Genomic DNA, 24,521 nt, shown 5'->3' with positions numbered 1-24,521 from the left:
TGCAGCCTGTGCTGTCAACGCAAAAGTCGCAAAAAGCCCAACACTCACCTAGGGACGACCACCTTAAGAAGGCACCTGGCCTCTATGACCGAGTCCAGTGGGAGCAACACTGTCAGAAGAAACCACAAACCCACAAACTCCCTGCGCTCCACTTCCTGCCTCTTTCCTTCTCCTCTATCCTCCCATTTGTCCTCCACTCCACCTTCCACCATGCCGTCATCGCGTTCATCTGGCAAAAGGCAGGCTTCTGTGGCCCAAATGTTTGAACGTAAAAAGTTGATTACGCCGGATAACCCTCTTGCCCAATGGCTGACCGCCGGCTTGTCGAAACTGCTGGCCTGCAGACTACTGCCATGTAAACTGTTGGACTTGGAGGCCTTTAGACAATTTGTGGCCATTGGCACACGGCAATGGAAGGTCCCCAGAAGGAAATATTTCTCCCAGAAGGCCATCCCAGAGCTATATGGCCATGTTCAGCGGCAAGTGAATTTATCTCTGGCACACAGTGTCGGTGCCAAGATACATCTGCCCACAGACACGTGGTTTAGTAAACACGGGCAGGGAAGGTACATACATTTTACTGCCCACTGGGTGAACTTTCTGACGGCTGTCAAGCATGCAACCCGTGGCATCAGTGTGGATTTGGTGTTACAGCCACGGATTGCATGCAGGCCTGCCTCTTCTTCTTGTACTCCATCCTCCATCTCCTCCTCGGCTGATATCTCCTTTTCCACTGCTACCGCCACTTCTGCTGTACCCCCTCAGCTCCCCAGAACCTATTCCACTTGCCAGGTGAGAAGTTGCCATGCTGTGCTGCGTCTGTTGTGCCTGGAAGCCAGGAGCCACACCGGTGCTGCACTGCTTTCAGTTCTACGGTCACAGGCCAATCAGTGGATAACCCTGCTCAATTTGACAGTTGGTAAAGTTGTGTGCGACAATGGTGCCAATCTGCTGAGCGTGCTGAAACAGGGCAATATGACACACATGATGTGCATGGCATGAACTTAGTTGTGCAGCGATTCGTTGCCAAATACCTTGGGGTACAGGACGTCATGTGGCAGACCAAGAAAATCTCTGTCCATTTTAGAAGATCTTACACGGCCATGGCTAGCCTTGCTGATGTTCAGCAGCGACCCCATATGCTTGATAGGTTGATCCAGCAGAAACGTGCCATTAACGACTACCTGTACAAACTCTGCAGAAGGACAGGTTCTGGGATGCTTGGTTTATTTTCACTGCATCAGTGGCTGCTCATGCGCGATGCATGCAGACTTCTGCGGCCATTTGATGAGATCACCAAAGTAGTCAGTCGCAGCCAGGGTGCTATTGATGACATCGTACCTTGTGCCTTTCTGGAGCGTGCATTGCATCATGTCATTGATCAAGCCGCCAAGGAGCAGGAAGATGAGGAAGTCGCAATGCTAAATGAATTCCCAGGGGGGGCTCCATCTGAGACAAGTCAGCCAGAGTATTAAGAGAAGTCAGAAGAGGATAGTGCCTAGGGGAAGAGGAGTGGGAGAAGCAAGAAGAGCAGGCTTTAAACTTTTCTGGGATCCCTGGTGTTGTCCGTGAATGGAGGGAGGAGACCGAGGATAACATTCTCCTGGGTGATGGGCAGGAGCCAGGCCGCTCCACTGCTTCCAATTTAGTGCAAATTGGGGCCTTCATGCTCCAGTGTTTGAAGAGGGACCCCCATATAAAAAGCATACAGGGCAAGGACCAGTTCTGGGTGGCAACGAACTTAGACCCCCGGTAGAAACATAAAATGGTGGACCTGTTACTAGCATCAAAGAGGGCTGTCAGAATGCAGCATTTCCAGGCCTTGCTTCGAGAGATGCTGCATTCTACTGTTGTGGGCGCTGGCAGAGGAATTTCTACCCACAGAGAAACTGTTGCGAGTACCAATTCTACAGCGCATGCAAGAAGAGGGCAGTTTGAAGATGTGTTGTTCACTTCAGATATGAGATCATTCTTGCATCCAACCCATCGACAGCCACCCTCCGGATCCATCCTCCGGGAACACCTAGGCCGACAGGTGTCCAACTACATTGGGTTAACAGCTGATGTGGACACTCTGAGAAGCAAGGGACTTCTTGAAAACTGAGTGTGCCGTCTTGACCTGTTGCTAGAGCTGGCACAATTTGCCATGGAACTCTTGGCTTGCCCCTCATCAAGCGTCCTGTCCGAAAGGACGTTCAGCGCAGCAGGGGGGATTGTGACCGATAAGCGCACTTGCCTAGCTCACTACAGTATGGACTACCTCACATTCTAAAAATTAATGAGGCATGGATCTCAGAGGAATTCAACACCTGTAATGACCACGTTTAATTGAATTTCCTCATGCCAGCCCACACATATCCGCCACTACCCAGAACAAATAATGAATCCTGTCTTATGTAAGTACAGCGGCATAAAAGGCCTTTTCTGTCCAGTGAATGCCTAATGTTTGGGACCTCAGAGGAATTCAACACTTGTGACTACCACCGTGTCAAGATGGGGGATTTCTATAGCCATGTTTTTAATCCAATATTACATTTTTTGTTCTTTTAAACATATGTATTTGACATATATTTGTACTGGCCTGCAATGAAATTGATATCCGTCTAATATACCTCTAGCCACATAATCACTTGATGTTTTCTGTCCGGTGAATGAATAATTTTTGGGGCCTGTAGTCCACTGGACTGCTGTAAAATTGATATCCATTGACCGTCTATAATATACCTCCAGCCACATAATCATTTGATCTTTTATATACAGGGAATGCATAATTTGTGGGGCCTGTAGTCTACTGGCCTGCAGTAAAATTGATATCCAATGACCGTCTAATATACCTCCAGCCACATTATCAATTGTTCTTTTCTGTCCGGTGAATGAATAATGTTTGGCGCCTGTAGTCCACTGGCCTGCCGTCTAATATACCTCAGGCCACATAATCACTTGATCTTTTATGTACGGTGAATGCATAATTTTTGGGGCCTGTAATCTAACTGGCCAACAGTAAAATTGCTATACGGTGACCACCTAATGTACCTCCAGCCACATTATCAAATGTTCTTTTCTGTCCGGTGAATGAATAATTTTTTGGGCCTGTAGTCCACTGGCCTGCAGTAATATTGATATCCATTGACCGTCTAATATACCTCCAGCCACATAATCACTTGATGTTTTCTTTCTGGTGAATGAATCATTTTGAGGGCCTGTAGTCCACTGGCCTGCAGTAAAATTGATATATACCTCCAGCCACTTAATCACTTGATCTTTGGGGTTTATTCAAGAGGGGGGATTTTGTTAGCCATGTTTTTAATCAAATTTTATATTTTTAGTTCTTTTAAACATATGTATTTGATATTTATTTGTACTGGCCTGAAGTAAAATTGTTATCCAATGACCGTCTAATATACCTCCAGCCACATTATCACTTGATGTTTTCTGTCTGGTGAATGCCTAATGTTTGGGGCCTGTACTCCCGTGGCGCCTAAAATAAAAATTTTCTAGGCTCCAGCAGGCCACCTTTTTGACAGTTTCCCCTTTTTGTGAGAATTTTTGCCATTGAGCCTTCTCTGATATGTGACTGTCCATGTTGTAGGAGGATTTGTGCACTTCATGTAAGTATTTGGTGGCTGCAATAATGATCTGAAGATTTTTCAGGTTCGCCTGCCATTAAAGTGAATAGGATCCTCCGCAAACTTGCGGTTTGCGAACATTTGACGGCCCGGCAGATGTTCGTCCATCACTACGCTCTTGCACTAGGGACAGTGTTGCTGCAATAATCCAGTGGTCATATTTGATCCATGCAACATGTTCTTCATCTGGTTTTAATCTTAATAATTGTCAAAGCGAAATACCATTCGGTTCATAGTAGAGAGGGATTCTGGACCTTATAGAGGGATCCACATGGGATTATGGTCATCCCTGTTGTGGATCCCTTAATGTTATTGTTTTGAGGAAGGGTTTCTCGCCTAAATGCTGCATACTATCTCAGGTACCATCACACAGTAGGATAGGGGCTTCTGCACACATGCTCTGGCTCCCCCGATCCCCTCCGTGGGGAGCCGGAGCACACTCGGATGGCTAAGACATCTCAAGGGTTAAAAGTCTGCGACCGGCATTAACGCCGGTCAAGGACATTAGTGCTACGCGTCTGCTCTTTAAAACAGTAGACACCCAGTGGCCATGGCCCCTGCTACATGCCCCAGTAGACACCATTTCAAAATGCTCCGCCACCAACATAAATTTACTGTCGGGGTCAAGAAAGGGTTAACTTCCAAGCCTTCGCACTGAGATTGGGCAACTAAGTGGGAAGAATATGATTAGGCAGAGTGGCCTGGATATACCTGATTTATATCAATTTGTGACAAATTAATTCAGAACGAATTGAATTCCTTGGTGAACTTCGGTGAATTGGCCGAATCAAACTTTTCAAAACTTTGCTTATCTTTAGCGATAATGTGATATTCAGCGTTGCCAGATTAGTCAACTCTTTTCATAGATACCACTACAAAAGTTTTCATGGCTAATAATTTTTTTCCTCCACTTCCATGTCTGCAGTAATAACTGTTATTCTTTCTGAGAGTCAGTAAATTTTCATGCTAAATTAGGTTCAGAACTACTGTAACTTTTCTGAAAGAGATGTCCAAATTCCCCACTTACTTTCAGACTGGCACTTTAGTCTAAATGGTGAATGAGGGTCCCATGCCTTGCTGGTGAGGATACTTAGATGGCTCTGATCCCATTTGTGCCTATGAGTGAGGGAATAATAAATATTGTAAAATAACATTCATTAAAGTTTTCTGAAAAACAATCCATTGTTTAAAAAAAAATCCACATTTTTCCTTTATATTGTGTCTGTCCTTTATATTGTCTCTCATTTTATGATCCAAAACTGCATGCAGAAACCTGACTGTTTGGCCATACCCTTGAGGTGCCTTCACCTTTTTCCTTTATATTGTGTCTGTCCTTTATATTTTCTCTCGTTTTATGATCCAAAACTGCATGCAGAAACCTGACTGTTTAGCCATACCCTTGAGGTGCCTTCACATTTTTCCTTTATATTGTGTCTGTCCTTTATATTTTCTCTCGTTTTATGATCCAAAACTGCATGCAGAAACCTGACTGTTTGGCCATACCCTTGAGGTGCCTTCACATGTACCAAAAAATCAGCCATAAAGTATGCAGGTGCTGATTTTTGCTATAAATTTCTGTGAAGATTACACCCCTCACTAATATGAATGGAGACATTTTGCTTTAGAAAAGCCATAACACATCATTATTTACGCAGCAGAAATTTATTCCGCAGATGAACACAGGGCAGGGATTGATACTTTTGAAGCCCATATGATAACATGGGGGAATTCTTTCTGTGGCATATTTTTCTTCCATGTTTGAGGGGACCCTTAGGCAGATTCATTAATATTAAAGCCAGAATGGCTTACATTTTGGCAATAATCTTCACCTACAATTTGCAGGCATAGTTTCCATTCTCTGTCTGTACAGGAGATTTTGAGCTCTGTATAGCTCCAACCACTATAACAATGTATAAAGAAATGAATCATTACAGAATGCTGAACCTAAAAATGACAACGTTTTAGCATGCTTTAAAGGTGAGCATTCATATTCTCAGAGGGATACTGTTCTTGTCTAATTTGCTGTATTCTCAAAAAATGCATTACATGATGGAAACTGGAATATATTGCCTACTATATAACTGATTCCATTAACAAAAAGAAGGTACATTTTTCATGTGTTTTTCTTTTTTTACAATTTTCTTTTTAATTTTTTTATTATGTTACAATACAGACAAGGAACATTTATATGGCATAATATAATGTGGGGCTTATAATGCTTTAACCTAATAACTTGTTGCCAGGTCATAGATAAGTGATACTGGATGAAAACAACATCCGTCTGACAGTCATATTGTGTCATAGCCATTACTGACTTCAGTTGAAAAATGGAAAAAAGGAAACTTCTTAAAAGGGACCAGATGGTGTGATTAACTAGACTGTACACAGTTGGAAGATGACATGAAATGATCTCCTTTGTTCTCTTCTGCGAGATAGGAGAAAAACACTCGTATTGGCAAAAAAACATTAGTTTTTAATATGTAGCTTATTATTGACTTGGAAAAGGAATTAAAAGACTCAAACGCATTGCTGTGTCCTTATGTCATAGTTTGTTTTCTCTCTTTATATTATTTCAATATTAACAATTACTGGCAACTTAGATTTCCTGCCTGCCGTTCACTGAGTTCTTGCACTTTAGCGCACTCATTGCAGGCAGTGAATTCCATTATTTATAATGGCATAAATATCCTCTTTAATACACAATTCCTGAGAGGGAATCCAAGAAAGCTGTTAACAGCTGCCACAAGCCTTTCAAATTAAAATGACATAAATCTGTTGAATTTATTCCTGTCTATTAATTTTAATGTTCAAAGATATAGTAGGACATGTGCTGTAAAAGCACATGAGGTTTAGCCAGAATAATAAGGTTGTTCCAAGGTAATTTATAAGAATACAACCCATAAAGTGCTGTTGATTACTGAAAAAAAAATTATAACCAGGAGTATTTTGTGAGAACTGGATAGGAACATGCAATTTAAATTTTGAGTTGGCAATTTATAATTAATAAAATATTAATACTAATACAACAATTGCAATATTCCAGGATTTAAATATAGAAATGAGGCACACTAGCTAGCAATATAGTGGGGCCATTTATTATTGAGAAATAAACCTACAGTATATTATGCGTATTTCTGGCACAGATTGTGGCGCAGAGGTTAGTTCAACCACAATATGCAACTTTTCCCCGCTCGCACCAGGTCGAGAAAATTGGGCGGGTGTGGGCAGGGAAGGGGACGGTCAGCAGGCCCATCTCATTTACCATTTTCTACGCCTGGCTATCCAGTAATCATCAGACTGTGAGGATAGTTTCTTGGACATTGTCAGCACCTCGCGTAAGCCAGTGTACTTAATTAAAAAGCATTGCTCAACTAGGTTGATGATATGTGCCATGCAAGGAGCATGTGTTATTTCCCCAGGATAAGGGCGGCCACAGTTTTGCCCAGTTGGAGTCAGCGGGGTGACAGACAGTGGGATGCTGCTTGATGTACTGTTTGTCTGTGTGGCTACTCTAGCCTAGGCCAATATATCCCAACACAACAAAAACCTCTAGACAAGCACTGAGACTAATTATCTATGAAAATATTTTTTTTATTGAAGTACATATTAAAAAGACATAATATGAAATGACAGACATATCAAAATCGAAAGTGCGGTACAACCCTGGGAGATCTAAATAAAAGGTGTGACTAAAGAGGAGCCTGGGAAGAGGATGTAAGGATGAGTCTATAAGATGAGCAGCATGATCAATAAAGTGAAAAGTGCCATATAAGTAAAGTGCATGAGGGGGGGGGGAGATGCTGTGTTTTGCTGCTATTGGGGATGGGAGAGTTTCTATGGAGAAGGAGTCAGATAAATGCCTTGCATGGGAGACAGGGCAATACAATCTTGGTTGGGGGCGGTCAAAAGGACCCCTGTTTATGCATCACCAATGCTGCAAAAAACATTGACCCAGTGGGCTGTGAAAGACTTGCACTGTTCCTGCCCATAAGAGGTGTTCTAAATGTTCACTGTGGCATGAACCTTCCCACGTAAGAGTACAAGGCAGGGATGGCTTTTTGAGGGAAATAATGGTTGCTAGGTATATTCTAGCAAGGGTGACTGCATGCCATTAGCTCCATCAAGTCATCAGACTAGACTAAATGGTACACCAGGCACTGCAACAACAGTAGCTTGGTCAGTTGGGAATTAAACTTGCGCACCAGCAGATTGGGTGGGTGGGTAGAGTTGTTTCCTGGCCAGGCATTCCATTATTGATAGCTGATGATGGAGCGGAGAAGGGGGAGCCAATACAGCTGTGGTGCCTACAAGTGTTCAGCAATTCAAAGTGAAACAAATTAGATCCGAATTTGAGGACAAATTTGAACCCTACCCTTACCCATGTCACAGCCCTATAAAAGCCTCATTCCACCCAGTCTTTCTCATTTTACTGTGAGATGAGCGTAAGGACAGATGTGCCAAGCACTAGCGACAGTGGTTAACAAAGCTTTTAATTGTAGAATATTGGATAAGGACAGTGTATGAAGATCATAGGGAGAGTTTTTACACACTGTAGGGAGCGCATAGGGTGAGCATAGGGATAGTTCAGGGACAGTGTAATCACCCTATGTATCTTGTTATCACCCTATGTATCACCCATTTATTCTTAATCTGTTCTGTTATACATAGACTTACTTTGCATCAGACTTAGTCTCAGCAGGTAATCTAATATATAGGCGTGTTATTAGAGAACTGATGGCTTGTGTCCACCCAAGGTGGAGTGTCCCAAGCTGTCATTACTTCTCTAAAAAGGTTGTACCAGCCCTGCAGAAGGTGGGCCAGTCCTTAAGCCTGTCGGTGCCTGGTACAGTTCTTGCCAGCCCTGACATGTGGAGGTATAACTATGGTCAAGGACAATATATGTCCTTTACAGCCCACTGGGTAAATGTGGTTCTAGCCCAGGCACACCAGCAACTTGCCCAGGTGATGGCAATGCCACCTCTGCACTGTAGTCATGGGATTTCTGCGCCAAAGTCCTTCTCTGCCTCCTCATCCTCCACCTTGTCCTCAGCCTCCACTGTAGTCACAGTTCAGAGTGGTCCTCCAGCATACCACCTATGCAAACCACAGCATAGTCACGCAGTTCTACACCTGGTCAGTCTGGGCAAATGGTGTCACACAGGGGAGGAACTGCTCTGCATAATTAACCAAGAAATCAAATCCTGGCTGTCTCCTCGCCTACCGGACATAGGAACCATGGTCACTGATAACGGGAAAAACATTCTGTCTGCCTGCGTCAGGGTGGGCTGACCCATGTGCCCTGCATGGCTAATGTATTTAATCTGGTTGTCACTGTTTACTGAAGTTTTTCACCCAACTGCAAGATGTCTTAAAAATGTCAAGGAAATTGTGCATGGACTTCAGCCACTCTTATCGCCCACCTTGACCTGCAAAGACAGAATGGTGTTCCTCTATATTGCGTCATATACGACATTTCCACACGTTGGATCTCCACGCTCCACAGGTTAGACTGACTACATGAGGAGAGGAAACCTGTGACCGATTTCTTGATGATGCAGACAGACAGGACTACTCCCTGGTATAACTTTGACGTTATTGGCAGCTCATGAGTGACACCTACAGTTTTCTGAAACCCTTTGAGGAGGCCACTTTATTTGTCAGTTGCCAGGACTACGGGATGAATGATGTCATTCCACAGAAGATGTGACGCTTACATCTCATGGCCATCTGAGCCCTGACATGGCGCCTATATTTTATGTTCACCTGAGCCCTGTGGAGGCTGAACTGGCACTGGAGGAGAAGGAGGAGGACCACCCAGGAATTCAACATATAACTAGGTGGTTTATCTACCCAAGCGACAGGAGAGGAGCACGAGGAGCCACAGTGACAGCTGCATTGTCACCATTTGGCAGAGGGGTGATTACTGGCTCTCCACAATGTTAGATCCTTGTTACCAGTCCAAAATGGGGGCCTTTTTTTACACCTTCTGAAAAACTCAACTACTGTTGAGACATCCTTTGTAGTCGATGTCGCCACCCCTCATGAAGGTCTAACCGGTGGGGGTCTTCTGAGCTCACGCTCCACTGCCATGACTGCTAAAAGTGGGGGAGGGGGGTCAGAAGTAGTAATGAGCGGCAGGGACAATATTCGAATTTGCGATATTTGGGCGAATATTCCTCATATATTCGCAAAATTGAGAATTTGCTATTTTCTTGATTGCGAAAATTGGCAATGTAATATGCGCGTATTGTGCGCGCAATATAGGCTTGGGTCACTATTGCTACACTTTTCAAGCTGCTAGAAGTTTCCTGAGACTGGAGAAAATGGTGCGCACGGCAGAACATTACAATAGCTTTATATGCAGATAGAGTGCTCCAGTATTGTTGTGAACTTGTGACATCACAGCACTATGTCTGCAGCATGCATGTATGGACAGCAGAACCTATCAGCTACACTATATCAGGATATAACCTACAATGACTATCTCCCACTAACTATCTGCATTTTATATATATAAACTAACTAACTAACTAACTAATTAATGTAATTAAACTGTAAAGCACAGAGCACAGCAATGACACTGCTGCCTCTCTCAGAACTCCAAAAAACTACAGAAAATGGCTGCTGGGGAGGTTCTTATATAGTAAGTGGTAGGCAGCTTTCCTATTGGTTGCTAGGGATGTTGCTAAGCTCAGACAAAGACATTGCAGCCTTCTCATTGGCCCACAAGCAAGAAGGGAGGTTACTGATGAAAAAAATTCTAGAATATTCGAGAATACGAATATATAGCACTATATTCTAACTCTTTGTGAATTCTTGAAATGGCGATATTCGCGATTAAAATTTGTGATTCGAATATTCGTGCCCAACACTAGTCATGAACAGTACCAACCTCAACAGCAGCAACTTGTCTTAAGTCTCTAATGAGCACTCTTCTTCACCAAATACTGACCGTGTGATAAAGGCCATAAGAGTCCTGGACTTCTGTTCCCTGATGCAAACTCATGCAAATTAAGCATAAGGCTTCTATCATACAGTCATAATTTTGCATCAGGATTTGATCATGATTTGGAAGCCAAAAGCAGGAGTGGGTCTAAAACACAGAAAGACATGCAAATATTCCCATTACATTCAATCTCTATTTTGGACTCACTCTTGTTTTTGCCTTACTAATACTGATCACATGCTAACCAAATACCGATGGTTTGAAGGCAGATGTTCAAACTATAGGATCCACTTTTTTGGGACGGATCAGAACAGAAACATAAATGAACACAGACTTACTGCTGACACCCATGGGTTCATTAATTGAATCTTGGGCCACTGCACAGTTAAGTCCACACATATTGGCATATACCCATCCGCTACTCTGTATATTGTAAGACTCACTAATATGTTATTTTTCCAATCTTCAACCCAAAAATATATATATATACATTTCAGCTGTGTGGAGATGCACCAGCATGGATTTTGGCCTAGTATTTCATGTTATCACTGAGAGATGTAAACTGTCTGCTACCCTGTGTATTGTAGGACACACAAATATGTTATTTTTTCAAACTTAAAAAATGAATTTGAACTGTCTAGAGATTGGATTTCGGCCTAGTATATCACAGTATCACTCAGAGATATAATCGTCCACTACGCTATATATTGTAAGACACACATTTTTTTTCCAAACTTTAACCAAACAAAAACAAATTTAACTCCTTGGCGAACACAGACTTCAGACTACTGTTTCAAATTATCACTCAGAGATAAAAATGGTCCTCTACCCTGTGTATTGTAAGACATGATATTTTCCTAAAAAAAACAAAAAAAAAAACAACACTATATGGATATGCCTTGACAAGGATTTCGAACTAGTAGTTCACGTTTTCAGTGAGATTTCAAATGACATCTACCCTCTGGATGTTAAAACACATATTGTACAGTTTTGAGCTCATGTCCCCCACAGAAAATTATGTATTAAAATTATGTATTTCTGTTGAAATGAGAGGGGGGGGGGATGTACTTACAGGTAGCTGCTTTTGAGGTTCTGTAGCAGCTGAAGTTGTGATATAAGGCAATAATTGTAGCTAGAAGTCACTGCCAGGGACACACAGCATCAGCTCCACACTTCTCACTTCCTGGCTGACAGCTTTCCCTATTCTACACAATTCTTCTTCTTTCTAGCCATTCCCTTTAATGACCATAACGGTACAATATAAACTTGCCTTCCTCTGGATCTACAGGCTGAACTGGGACAGATGTCTTTTTTTAAGCCTTACAACTATGTTACTATGATTGTGATTGTACACCGTCCCTAAGATAGTTTTCTGTCAGTCTCATCCACACTCATTCACAGCCCAACACAGCATGACGTTCTGCTCATTCCACAAGAGCGCCTCCTTGTCTGCTGCATTGCTGATTGACTCATCCAAGCTGTCTGTTGGCCTGTAAGACTTTCTCCCCAACTTCCTCTTAGGGCCATGTGAGCATCCTTCTTTTTTCTCCCTAGTGCCTTTTCCTGCTGATATGTGGAGTAAAATGACAGAAACCAGAAAAGGTTTGTGTTTAGTTGCTGGATGAAATTTTGGAAAAATGGTTCACTCCTCTCTAAAATAGATAGATCTCTATTAATCTATATTGGCACTTTTTATGGAAGAAAAGTTTTTCCACTCCCATACAAGCCTTTCAATGATAGACTTCCCTGAGTCCTGTAGAGGAGATGAGACTGAGGGACCACCAGCCAGCTATGTGAAACAAAGCTTTATTCAACTGCATAATTTGCAAACGTTATATTATAACCATATTGTTACTATACATTTAATTAAATCATGCTTGTTTTTTTGGTAGCATTAACTTGGTCCCATTGGTTATGTATCATGTATTTTTTTAAAAATGTTTTACATGTATTTATATCTTGCCGTTTCAGATACAAAGCTATCGTAAATCCAATGGACATCCAAACATCAAGTGCTGTTCTGTGGACGTGTATAAAAGCTACAGCCATCTGGATCATTTCAATGCTTTTGGCAGTCCCTGAAGCCGTGTTTTCTGAAGTGGCACATATCAACGGATCAGACAATGTCAGCTTCACAGCTTGTATCCCATATCCACAAAATGATGACATGCATCCAAAGATCCATTCTGTCCTTATATTCTTGGTTTACTATCTTGTTCCACTGACTATTATAAGTGTTTACTATTATCATATTGCTAGGACTTTAATTAAAAGTGCACACAACATCCCTGGAGAATATAGCGAGCATTCAAAGCGACAGGTCAGTACTTTTAAAATGATAAAAAATAAATATGTGTCTATAACTAGAACAGGTTAAACATAGTGTGTCTGCATTTTATTTTAGTCTCATTAATTTGATGTAAGAGTGTAGAATGCAAATAATGTTTTGATATTTTCATAAATGAAAACATCTTTCAAATGCTGTTATAATCCAGTTGCCCAGTTAGTTATTTAATGTGCTCCAACTCTTGTATATGTTTTGCTCACCTGCCATTTACTGACTTTAAGCTTTTGTACTATATATTGGTTCACTATAGGAGCCTGTCATAAACCCATCAGAATGGTCATCATCCTCAAAGTTCATTATTTTATATGTGTGACTTGGAATTAAGTTTCATAAGAATGACTTCATAAATTCATTATTTCAAATGTCAGTATGTCTTGCTTAACACTAGAACACTAGGTTAGCAAACATACTGTACATGTTATACTCTAGCAAAAATATAAAAGTTACTATACATAGAGCCCTGGAAGTCTTCCATTCCTCTGTATGCAATTTCCATTCATCTAAATGTCAGCCACTTAAATGCTCAATCCTCTGTGTTCAAGAAAGTATATATATATATATATATACACACATCTTTATTTCTTACACATCAAGTTAACAATGGCAAGGAATGTTTAACCCCTTAAGGACACGGCCATATTTCACCTTAAGGACCAGGCCATTTTTTGCAAATCTGATCAGTGTCACTTTAAGTGGTGATAACTTTAAAATGCTTTTACTTATCCAGGCCATTCTGAGATTGTTTTTTCGTCATATATTATACTTCATGACACTGGTAAAATGGAGTTAAAAAAAAATCACTTTTTTTTTTATAAAAAAATACAAAATTTGCCAAAAATGTGGAAAAATTAGCAAATTTCCAAGTTTCAACTTGTCTACTTCTATAATACATAGTAATAACTACAAAAATAGTTATTACTTTACATTCCCCATATGTCTACTTCATGTTAGGAACATTTTGGGAATGACATTTTATTTTTGGGGAACATTACAAGGCTTAGAAGTTTAGAAGTAAATATTGAAATTTCTCAGAAATTTTCAAAAACCAACTTGTTAAGGACCAGTTCAGGTCTAAAGTCACTTTGTGAGGCTTACATAATAGAAACCACTCAAAAATGACCCCGTTCTAGAAACTACATCCCTCAAGGTATTCAAAACTGATTTTACAAACGTCGTTAACCCTTTAGGTGTTCCACAAGAATAAATGGAATATAGCGATACAATTTCAAAATTTTACTTTTTTGGCAGATTTTCCATTTTAATATTTTTTTTCCAGTTACAAAGCAAGGGTTAGCAGCCAAACAAAACTCAATATTTATGGCCCTGATTCTGTAGTTTACAGAAAAACACCCATATGTAGTCGTAAACTTCTGTACGGGCACAGGGCAGGGCGAAGAAGGAAAGGAATGCCATACGGTTTTTGGAAGGCAGATTTTGCTGGACTGGTTTTTGGACACCATATCCCATTTAAAGCCCCCCTGATGCACCCCTAGACTAGAAACTCCAAAAAGGTGACCCCCATCTAAGAAACTACACCCCTCAAGGTATTCAAAACTGATTTTACAAACCTAGTTAACCTTTTAGGTGTTCCACAAGAATGAATGGAAAATAGAGATACAATTTAAAAATTTCACTTTTTTGGCAGATTTTCCATTTTAATATTGTTTTTCCAGTTACAAAGCAAGGGTTAACATCCAAACAAAACTCAATATTTATGGCCCTGATTCTGTAGTAGAGATGTCTCGAACTATTCGCCGGCGAACATTTCCCGGCAAACATCGCTTGTTTGCGTTTGCCGCGGCGGGCGAACATATGCGATGTTCGGTCCGCCCCCTATACGTCATCATTGAGCAAACTTTGACCCTGTACCTCAGTCAGCAGACACATTCCAGCCAATCAGCAGCATACCCTCCCTCCCAGACCCTCCCATCTCCTATCAAAAAGCAAGGACAGCTTCCATCTTAGATTCATTCGGAAGCTGCAGTGTTAGTGAGAGTAGGGACAGTGCAGCTGCTGCTGATTTAATAGGGAAATCGATCAGTGGAGTCTCCAGCTTTCAAATTTTGGGGGGACAAAAGTTGGGGGGGGCAGCTATAACAACGATACATTTACACAAGTACGCTTAGAAATGCTGAGATACTTTACCCAATACCTAAAACTGCAAACAAATATATATATAAATCACTCATATTTCAACATGTCCTAACTGCCTGTGGATGGCACTTTTATAGGGAGGAGGATCTGTGGATGACACTGCTATGGGGGGGATCTGTGGATGCCACATACCGTATATAGCATCTTATGCTATATGTGTCATTCACAGATCCACCCCATGACAGTGTCATCCCCATTTCCCCCTCCATAACAGTGTCATCCACAGATCTCCCTCCCCGCATCTCACAGGAGTGTACATTTGACATTTCTAAACTGTAATCCATATCCTGCAGTAACATTAAATCAGGATTAAGCGGCCGCTCATCTCTACTAGTACCTTAACATTACACCACTCGGCTAGCTTCGGTAACAGGGCCAGGCTACAGCCTACAGGTACTGCTTGTTAGTTGTTACCGAGCGAGTGATGATTTCTGCAGGTCAGAGCATACGGCTTACGGTTTAGAAAAAATGTACACACCTGTGAGAGGTCCAGACTCCAGACCAGTGGTGGATCCAGAGCCTGGTCTCGGGAGGGGCCGCGACAGAACAAGGGTGCTTATAGAACAGACTACACAGTGTAGAGGTATACTGTACATTGTGTGGCACAGTGTAGAGGTATACTATACATTGTGGTGCACAGTATAGAGGTATACTTTATATTGTGTGGCACAGTGTATGCTATATGTGTATAACATAAACATATTTCACATGAAAACTTACAATTACTTGGCTTGGCCCTTGGGGATCTCGGACGCCACTTCAACACTTTGACCGGGGGCGCGGCAGAGCTGATGTTGTGTTTTATCCTAATTAGAAAGATTTCATAATAAGGATTTGGAGAAGGGGAAGATGGGTCACAGAGCAGGGAGAAGCTGGTGCTGCTACTAAGGGGTCATACCATGGGGGAGTAATAAAGCCCACCATAATGCCCCCCCAGTAGAAATAATTATCCTTATAATGTGACAATGCAAAAAATACCCCCTTGTAATGCCCCCAGTTGAGCTAATGTCCCCCATAATGTGCCAGTATAAAATACCCCTATATAGTGCCCCCAGTAAATGCCCCCATAGTGCTCCTCTCCCCCCTTCCTCCTAGTGCCCCCCATAATGTACCAGTATAAAATGCCCCATATATCGTGCCCCAGTAGATGCCCTCAGTGTCCCCCATAATTTGCAAGTATAAAATACCCCTTCTTATTGCCCCCCATAGATGACTCCATAGTACTCCTCTGCCCCCTTCCCCATAATACCCACCATATGTCCCAGTATAAAATGCTACTGTACAGAGCCCCCCATATAAAATACCCCTTCTTTGTGGCCTCAGTAGATGCCCCTATAGTGCCCACCAATAATGTGCCAGTAATAAGTGCCCTCAATAACGTGCCAGTAATGAGTGCCCCCAATAACGTGCCAGTAATAAGTGCCCCTCATCAAGTGCCAGTAATAAGTGCCCCCATCACGTGCCAGTAACAAGAGCCCCCCAATGTGCCAGTAATAAGAGCCCAGACCCCATCACGTGCCAGTAATAAGAGCCCCCCCAATGTTCCAGTAACAAGAGCCCCCATCAAGTGCCAGTAATAAGCCCCCCATCATGTGCCAGTATTGTAATAAGCCCCCATCATGTGCCAGTTATAAGCCCCCATCATGTGACAGTAATAATCCCCCCATCATGTGCCAATAATAATCCCCCTATCATGTGCCAGTAATAATCCCCCCATCATGTGCCAGTAATAAGCCCCCATCATGTGCCAGTAATAAGTCCCCCATCATGTGCCAGTAATAAGTCCCCCATCATGTGCCAGTATTGTAATAAGCCCCCATCACGTGCCAGTAATAAGCCCCCCATCATGTGCCAGTAATTAGCCCCCCCATCATGTTCCAGTAATAAGCCCCCCATCATGTGCCAGTCTTGTAATAAGCCCCCCATAATCTTTCAGTAATATGCCCCCCATCATGTTCCAGTAATAAGCCTCCCATCATGTGCCAGTAATAAGCCCCCCATCATGTGCCAGTAATAAGTCCCCCATCATGTGCCAGTAATAAGTCCCCCATCATGTGCCAGTATTGTAATAAGCCCCCATCACGTGCCAGTAATAAGACCCCCATCATGTGCCAGTAATAAGCCCCCCCATCATGTTCCAGTAATAAGCCCCCCATCATGTGCCAGTCTTGTAATAAGCCCCCCATAATCTTTCAGTAATATGCCCCCATCATGTTCCAGTAATAAGCCTCCCATCATGTGCCAGTAATAAGCCCCCCATCATGTGCCAGTATTGTAATAAGCCCCCCATTATGTGCCAGTAATAATCCCCCATCATGTGCCAGTAATAAGTCCTCCCAATGTGCCAGTAATAAGCCCCCATCATGTGCCAGTAGTAAGCCCCTCATCATGTGCCAGTAATAAGCCCCCCCATAATGTGCCAGTAATAATCCCCCATCGTGTGCCAGTAATAAGCCCCCCCATCATGTGCCAGTATTGTAATAAGCCCCCCCATCGTGTGCCAGTTATTAGTCCACCCAATGTGCCAGTAATAAGCCCCCCATCATGTGCCAGTATTGTAATAAGCCCCCATCATGTGCCAGTTATAAGCCCCCATCATGTGACAGTAATAATCCCCCCATCATGTGCCAGTAATAATCCCCCTATCATGTGCCAGTAATAATCCCCCCATCATGTGCCAGTAATAAGCCCCCCATCATGTGCCAGTAATAAGTCCCCCATCATGCGCCAGTAATAAGTCCCCCATCATGTGCCAGTATTGTAATAAGCCTCCATCACGTGCCAGTAATAAGCCCCCCATCATGTGCCAGTAATAAGCCCCCCATCATGTGCCAGTCTTGTAATAAGCCCCCCATAATCTTTCAGTAATATGCCCCCCATCATGTTCCAGTAATAAGCCTCCCATCATGTGCCAGTAATAAGCCCCCCATCATGTGCCAGTAATAAGTCCCCCATCATGTGCCAGTATTGTAATAAGCCCCCATCACGTGCCAGTAATAAGCCCCCCATCATGTGCCAGTAATAAGCCCCCCATCATGTTCCAGTAATAAGCCCCCCATCATGTGCCAGTCTTGTAATAAGCCCCCCATAATCTTTCAGTAATATGCCCCCATCATGTTCCAGTAATAAGCCTCCCATCATGTGCCAGTAATAAGCCCGCCATCATGTGCCAGTATTGTAATAAGCCCCCCATTATGTGCCAGTAATAAGCCCCCATCATGTGCCAGTAATAAGTCCTCCCAATGTGCCAGTAATAAGCCCCCATCATGTGCCAGTAGTAAGCCCCTCATCATGTGCCAGTAATAAGCCCCCCCCATAATGTGCCAGTAATAAGCCCCCATCGTGTGCCAGTAATAAGCCCCCCCATCATGTGCCAGTATTGTAATAAGCCCCCCCATCGTGTGCCAGTTATTAGTCCCCCCAATGTGCCAGTAATAAGCCCCCCAATGTGCCAATAACAAGAGCCCCCCTAATGTGCCTGTAAAACTATTGTAAAAAAAAAACAAAAAATAAAACACTTATACTTACCTCTATGTCAGCAATGTGATGCAGGCCTCTTCCGGCCAATGTCCCGCGCTGTATGGCTCAGGCGGCGCGATGACGCCTGCGCCGGCCTCTGATAGGCTGCCGGCCTAGTTCCTGCAGCCTATCTGAGGAAGGGGAAGGGACACGACTCTCCCTCCCTTGCACTGCCGCAGCACAGGCAGATTACTATGGAGATGAGCGCAATGGAATCGCTCATCTCTCTGTGCCCGACTGCGGCGGCTCACTTGGGGGGGCATTATAGTTGGGGGGGCACATGGGGGGGCATAGCGTGATGTAGGGGGGCTGTGGCCCCCTCTGGCCCCCCCCTGGCGACTCCACTGAAATCGATAGCTAGGCCAGTGTATTCAGTGTCCACTCCAGTCCTAAAAAGACTCATCTGATCTGCTGTAAGGCCTCTGGCCCCCTTTTTAGGGCTAGTACATCAGTCTGCTTTTTTTTTTTCTCTCTGTAATCTAATTGCAGTTGCCTGCCAGCGTGTGTGTCAGGCCCACAGTGTGTACTGTGCCCACTACTGCCAGTGTCCAGTGCCACCACTCATATCTGGTGTCACAGTAGCTTGCAATTTAAAACATAAAATAATTTTTTAACTGTAATATAATTGCAGTTGCCTGCAAGTGTGTGTGTCAGGCCCACAGCGTGTACTGTGCCCACTACTGCCAGTGCCCAGTTTCACCACTCATATCTGGTGTCACAGTAGCTTCCATTTAAAAAAAAAAAATCATTTTTTTGACTGTAATATCATTGCAGTTGCCTGCAAGCATGTGTGTCAGGCCCACAGCGTGTACTGTGCCCACTACTGCCAGTGCCCAGTGCCACCACTCATATCTGGTGTCACAGTAGCTTGCATTTAACAAAATAAAACCATTTTTTTCACTATAATATAATTGCAGTTGCCTGCAAGCGTGTGTGTCAGGCCCACAACGTGTACTGTGCCCACTACTGCCAGTGCCCAGTGGCACCACTTATATCTGGTGTCACAGTAGCTTGCATAAAAAAAATAAAACATTTTTTTCACTGTAATATAATTGCAGTTGCCTGTAAGCGTGTGTGTCAGGCCCACAACGTGTACTGTGCCCACTACTGCCAGTGCCCAGTGGCACCACTTATATCTGGTGTCACAGTAGCTTGCATAAAAAAAATAAAACATTTTTTTCACTGTAATATAATTGCAGTTGCCTGTAAGCGTGTGTGTCAGGCCCACAGCGTGTCCTGTGCCCACTACTGCCAGTACCCAGTTGCACCACTCATATATGGTGTCACAGTAGCTTGTATTTAAAACAAATAAAATAAAAAATTCACTGTCGCCGCCACCACCAACACTAGCATCACAGCCGCTTCACTTGATCTGTCAGAGGAGTTGGAAGAAATGAGTGATGTGCAACCATTTTTGCCAGAGGATGTCTTTTTTGTCAACTGAGCCAAATATCGCCAAAACCTCAATTTAAATTTCTTTTGAGAGACACATTTTTAAAACCTTAAATATATAGGAAGGTACATTGTTTTTAGTTTCAATATGTTTTTATTGAGAATATTAAGTATCCACGTGGAGAATACAAATAACACAACTAATAAAACAAAGACTTTAGAAAGATATTATTTATCGATAACGTTAAATTCAGTAAAATTTGCCTTACAAGAGAAAATTACATCCTGGCAATGACTGACAAAGTCACAAACACTAATGTGAACAATGGCCTTGCATCTCCTTGGAAGGTTTGAGTAAGTCAGGTTTGTATGTTTTCTTTTTTTAATTTTAGGCACGATTCCAGGTTCTCATCGTTGAGATGGTTTCTCAATTTACTCTTGATAAGGTTCATGCTTGAAAATGATTGTTCGCATATATATGTAGACCCGAATAAGGAAAGAACAGCAAACGCTTGTTTTTTCAGTTGATTATATGAGTCAGGAATACTATTCCAGGTGTTAAAAATCAACATATCTTCCTTCTCCAGGTCTTTCAAAGCAGACCACTTGTGCTGTGAACTAAGTTCACATTTGTTTTTTTCCAATATTTCTAAATCAGCACAAAGACGTTCAAATTTCGAGCTCCACAGTTCTTAGTTTTTTAAATCCAGCAATTGCATTTCAAAGTTGCCAATGTCGATATTAAAGGGAGAAAATTTTTATTCCGTTACAGTAGCATACAGCTTTGCTATTTCTGAATTCCTGAAACCTCTTGAGAAAAGCTTCCCTCACATTTAAAAGTGCTGTTTTACTTTCAATAAGTTTTTATTATCAGAGAATATATTCATATCCATAGTATACAATTACAAGTACAGCGGTTTAGAAATAATCACATATCTCCAATGTTTTTTTTTTTTTTTTTTGCAAAGTAAAGGATAAATCAAATCATTAAATCAAAATATACGCATATGCATATAGCACAAAACAAGGTCAAATCAAAACAAAACAAATCAAGTCAAAGTCATGTCTTCAAACATAAATTCAGTGCTTAAAGTTTACAGAAATACTTGAGTTAAGTATATACCATCCAAAGTACTTTTGAAGCAACCCATTCCCCATCTACTCAAATAGACCTCATCCAAACCCCAGTCTTTCTGAAATCGTTGGATTCAGACCCCTCCAGGACCCCCATGATTGAACATGGCGACTCACTTGGAACCATTGATGTGCCAGCATATATTCATACGATCTAGTTGTATCCACTGACCTAATTATTTCCTGTAAGTCAGGAATATTGTTGCATTTCCAGTTTCTTGTGATTGTTAGCTTGGTGGCTAACAGTAAATGGGCTATTATAACCCTATACTTGAGAGAAAATGTGTCAAGGTCTATTAATAATAAAGCAAGAGCTGGGTCTGGAGAGATCTTATATCCAACAATCTCAGTTATTTTGGTGAACACTTGGCTCCAAATGGGAAAAATCCTCGGGCAAGCCCAAGGATTATGATACAGTGTTCCATACTTGCGACAGTCTCTTCAACATAATGTACTAGAGCTTGGATAAAACGCGTGTAACCTAACCGGGGTATAGTACCATCTAAGTGTAGTTTTAATGTAAGCCTCCATGTGTGAAACACATCTAAAGGTGGAGATTGCTGCTTTATATGCCGCTATCCATTGCGCCAAAGTAAACGTCCTTTTTAAAACCTTTTCCCATGTTAGAAGTGGAGCTGTTTTAATAAAGCGATCTTTATCCCCTAAATACATGTATAAAAATCTAATCTCTGTATATACCTGGTTTGCCTCGGACCACCGGAGTAATAACTGAATGTGGCCCTTAAGCCTATAAGACGGATTATTCCCCAATGTGTGTTCTATTTTAAGGTAAGAGAAGGCTTCTTTGGGGGGGATATTAAAAGTACATTTAAGTGCTTCAAAGGGTTTTAGGACTGACCCTGTCACAATGTCGGCCACTGTTTTTATACCTTTGTCTCTTCACTCCTTCAGGTTCAGACCATTGGATAAATGTTGCAGAGATTCAAGTGGAGCGATATGCGCCATTGATATCGGTGCATCACTTCCTTTATCATGATATGTTTTCCATAGCGCCAGAGATGTAGAGACGGAGTATGCGGGTTGTATATCTGTGTAACAGTTATGCAATGCAGCCATGAGTAGAGCGTGTAGATTGTGATCTGGGATTTGTGACTGCTCAATATGCACCCAATGTTTCCCTGTTTCTCCTTTCCACCACTCCTTCAGCTGGTTAATTCTAGAAGCTAGAAAATAGTCGTAAATGTTGGGTAGGCCTACTCCCCCACTCCTTTTATGTCTGTACATTATACTTCTCGCCACTCTCGGCTTGTGTTTGTTCCAGATGAAGGCATTTAACAATTTATTGGCTGAATTGAAAAAGGATACCGGAATGGGGATAGGAATAGTGCGAAATAAATATAACAGCTTAGGGAGAGTATGTTGTTGGAAGGCCGCAATACGACCTAGCCAAGATAGTTCTGCCCTAGCCATGTGGTTAAGCTCAGGTTGAAGCGATTGTAAGAGAGATGGGAAGTTTGCTTTATATAATTCTTGGGGGGTGGTTGTTACATTAAATCCCAAGTATTGCACCTTGGATTTTTGCCAATCCAATGTGAATTCTTCTTTCATTTGGGATAAGATTTTGTCTGGAATCCCTAGTGGGAGGGCTTGGGATTTGCTTTCGTTAATTTTATAATATGAAAGAGCCTCATAGGAACGGATGATAGTCATCACTGACCTCAGAGACACCTGAGGGTTGGTCAAGGACAATATTATGTTGTCAGCGTACATAGATATGCAGTGTTGTCTATCTCCTATACAAACTCCTTTTATTCCTTCCCCCTGACGAATCGCCTGCGCCAAAAGTTCTAAGGATAAAATTAAAATCAACGGCGACAGGGGACACCCCTGTCTAGCACCATTAGACAACGTAAAAGGGTCAGACAAAAACACCATTCGCTAGTATCCGGGCTGAAGGGTCTGAATAGAGAACTTTTATGGCTCGTTAGATGGGCTCAGGGAAGCCCATTTTGTGGAGTACCGAGAAGACAAACGCCCAATTAACTCGGTCGAAAGCCTTCTCGGCATCCAAAGTGACCAGCACCATTGGAATTCTTGAACGGTTGACAAAGTCAATTAAGTTCAGCACTCTTCTTGAGTTATCTGTGATTTGGCGCCCTTTTACAAACCCCTCTTGGTCAGGGGCTACTAGGGTAGGAATAATGTCAGCTAGTCGGGCTGCTAGGATCTTTGCATAGATCTTTAAATCTGTATTGAGTAGGGAAATGGGGCGGAAATTTTGTGGAATTGAAGGGTCCTTGCCAGGTTTAGGCAAAGTGACAATAACCGCTTCCAGCATTTCTTTAGGCATATTCCTTGTTGTCATGGCACCAGACAGGGCTACATGTAAGTGGGGGGTCAAGGTGTCCGAGAATATTTTTAGTAGGAGTTCGGGAGACCATCCAGGCCGGGGCTTTTTGATTTGGCAGACTTTTAATAATATTAGATATCTCTTCCTGTGAAACCGGGTCACAGAGGGATTCTCTCTGGGTTTTATCTAAGGAGGGGATTGTCAATGAATTCAGAAAGCACTCAATGTCATCCGGGGAAGCAGGGGTAAAACCAGACTCATCCTTCAAGCTATACAGCTGAGAATAATAAGACATGAACCTGTTTGCTATAACCTTCAAGTGAATGGGTCCGCGATCCTCATGCAGCTGCCCCATGGTCTGTGTCCGTGCATTGTGGACCGATATTTGCGGTGTGCAGCACAGGCACGGGGCCCTTACATTCGTGGGCATGAGCCCAGAGTGTGTTTTTACATACTTTTATATGTACTTTCTTTTATTTGGATCTTGATTATTATTTCATTTTATCTTTATCATTTTTTACTTTTATTAAAGTTGTCTGCAGACATTACTTTTGCTGTTTAAACACATGCCAAGTAAATGCAGATGTCAAATAATTGAGTCACCTGTAGAAGGAGGTAGAAGGAGGTACACTGACTCTGAAAGGAGGTAGAAGAAGGTACACTGACTCTGACTCGTAGTCACGTTCAAAGAAAGCGCCTGCCTGCAGCGATGTTCTGTCTCTGGCAGATTTCACTGCCCAGGAAGTTTTCACTACCCCTCGTCACTTCCTCCTCGTTCCAACGTCTGGAAGGAAGTGTGTACTGCTTACTATCATGATGCGTGTGCGCTAATACTAGTTAGCGAACACACCCTCTCTTGCTTTGTGGAACGCAAATGCATCCCACAGACAAGATTCCTCTGTAGTTGCGGATGGGTTGGTTTCGCCGTGGGAGCCCGCACCAAAGAGCCGCATTGAAGGGTCTAAAGAGCCGCTTGTGGCTCGCGAGCCACACTTTGCCGACCACTGGCCTATGGGATCAACACATGATGAGTACAAGCAGCACACAAACTCAAAGCCACCATCCTCCTCCTGGTCCAGTATTTTCAGCCAC

At 42.5% G+C, this 24,521-nt stretch overlaps 1 protein-coding gene across 1 annotated transcript in view; it reads left to right on the top strand.

Annotated features, from left to right (window-relative positions):
- The first annotated feature begins 12,547 nt into the window (after nt 1-12,547).
- NMBR (neuromedin B receptor) overlaps nt 12,548-24,521 on the top strand; it is a 142,162-nt gene continuing 130,188 nt past the window's right edge. The window contains exon 1 of the mRNA XM_044292431.1: nt 12,548-12,892. Coding sequence (XP_044148366.1) covers nt 12,566-12,892 — 327 coding nt within the window. The 5' untranslated portion in view covers nt 12,548-12,565. The remainder of the gene's footprint in view (nt 12,893-24,521) is intronic.

The sequence above is a fragment of the Bufo gargarizans genome, chromosome 4 (genome assembly GCF_014858855.1).
Source record: "Bufo gargarizans isolate SCDJY-AF-19 chromosome 4, ASM1485885v1, whole genome shotgun sequence".
Taxonomy (NCBI): domain Eukaryota; kingdom Metazoa; phylum Chordata; class Amphibia; order Anura; family Bufonidae; genus Bufo; species Bufo gargarizans.
Note: the sequence above shows the minus strand (reverse complement) of the source record. Positions and strands in the feature narration are given on the sequence as shown.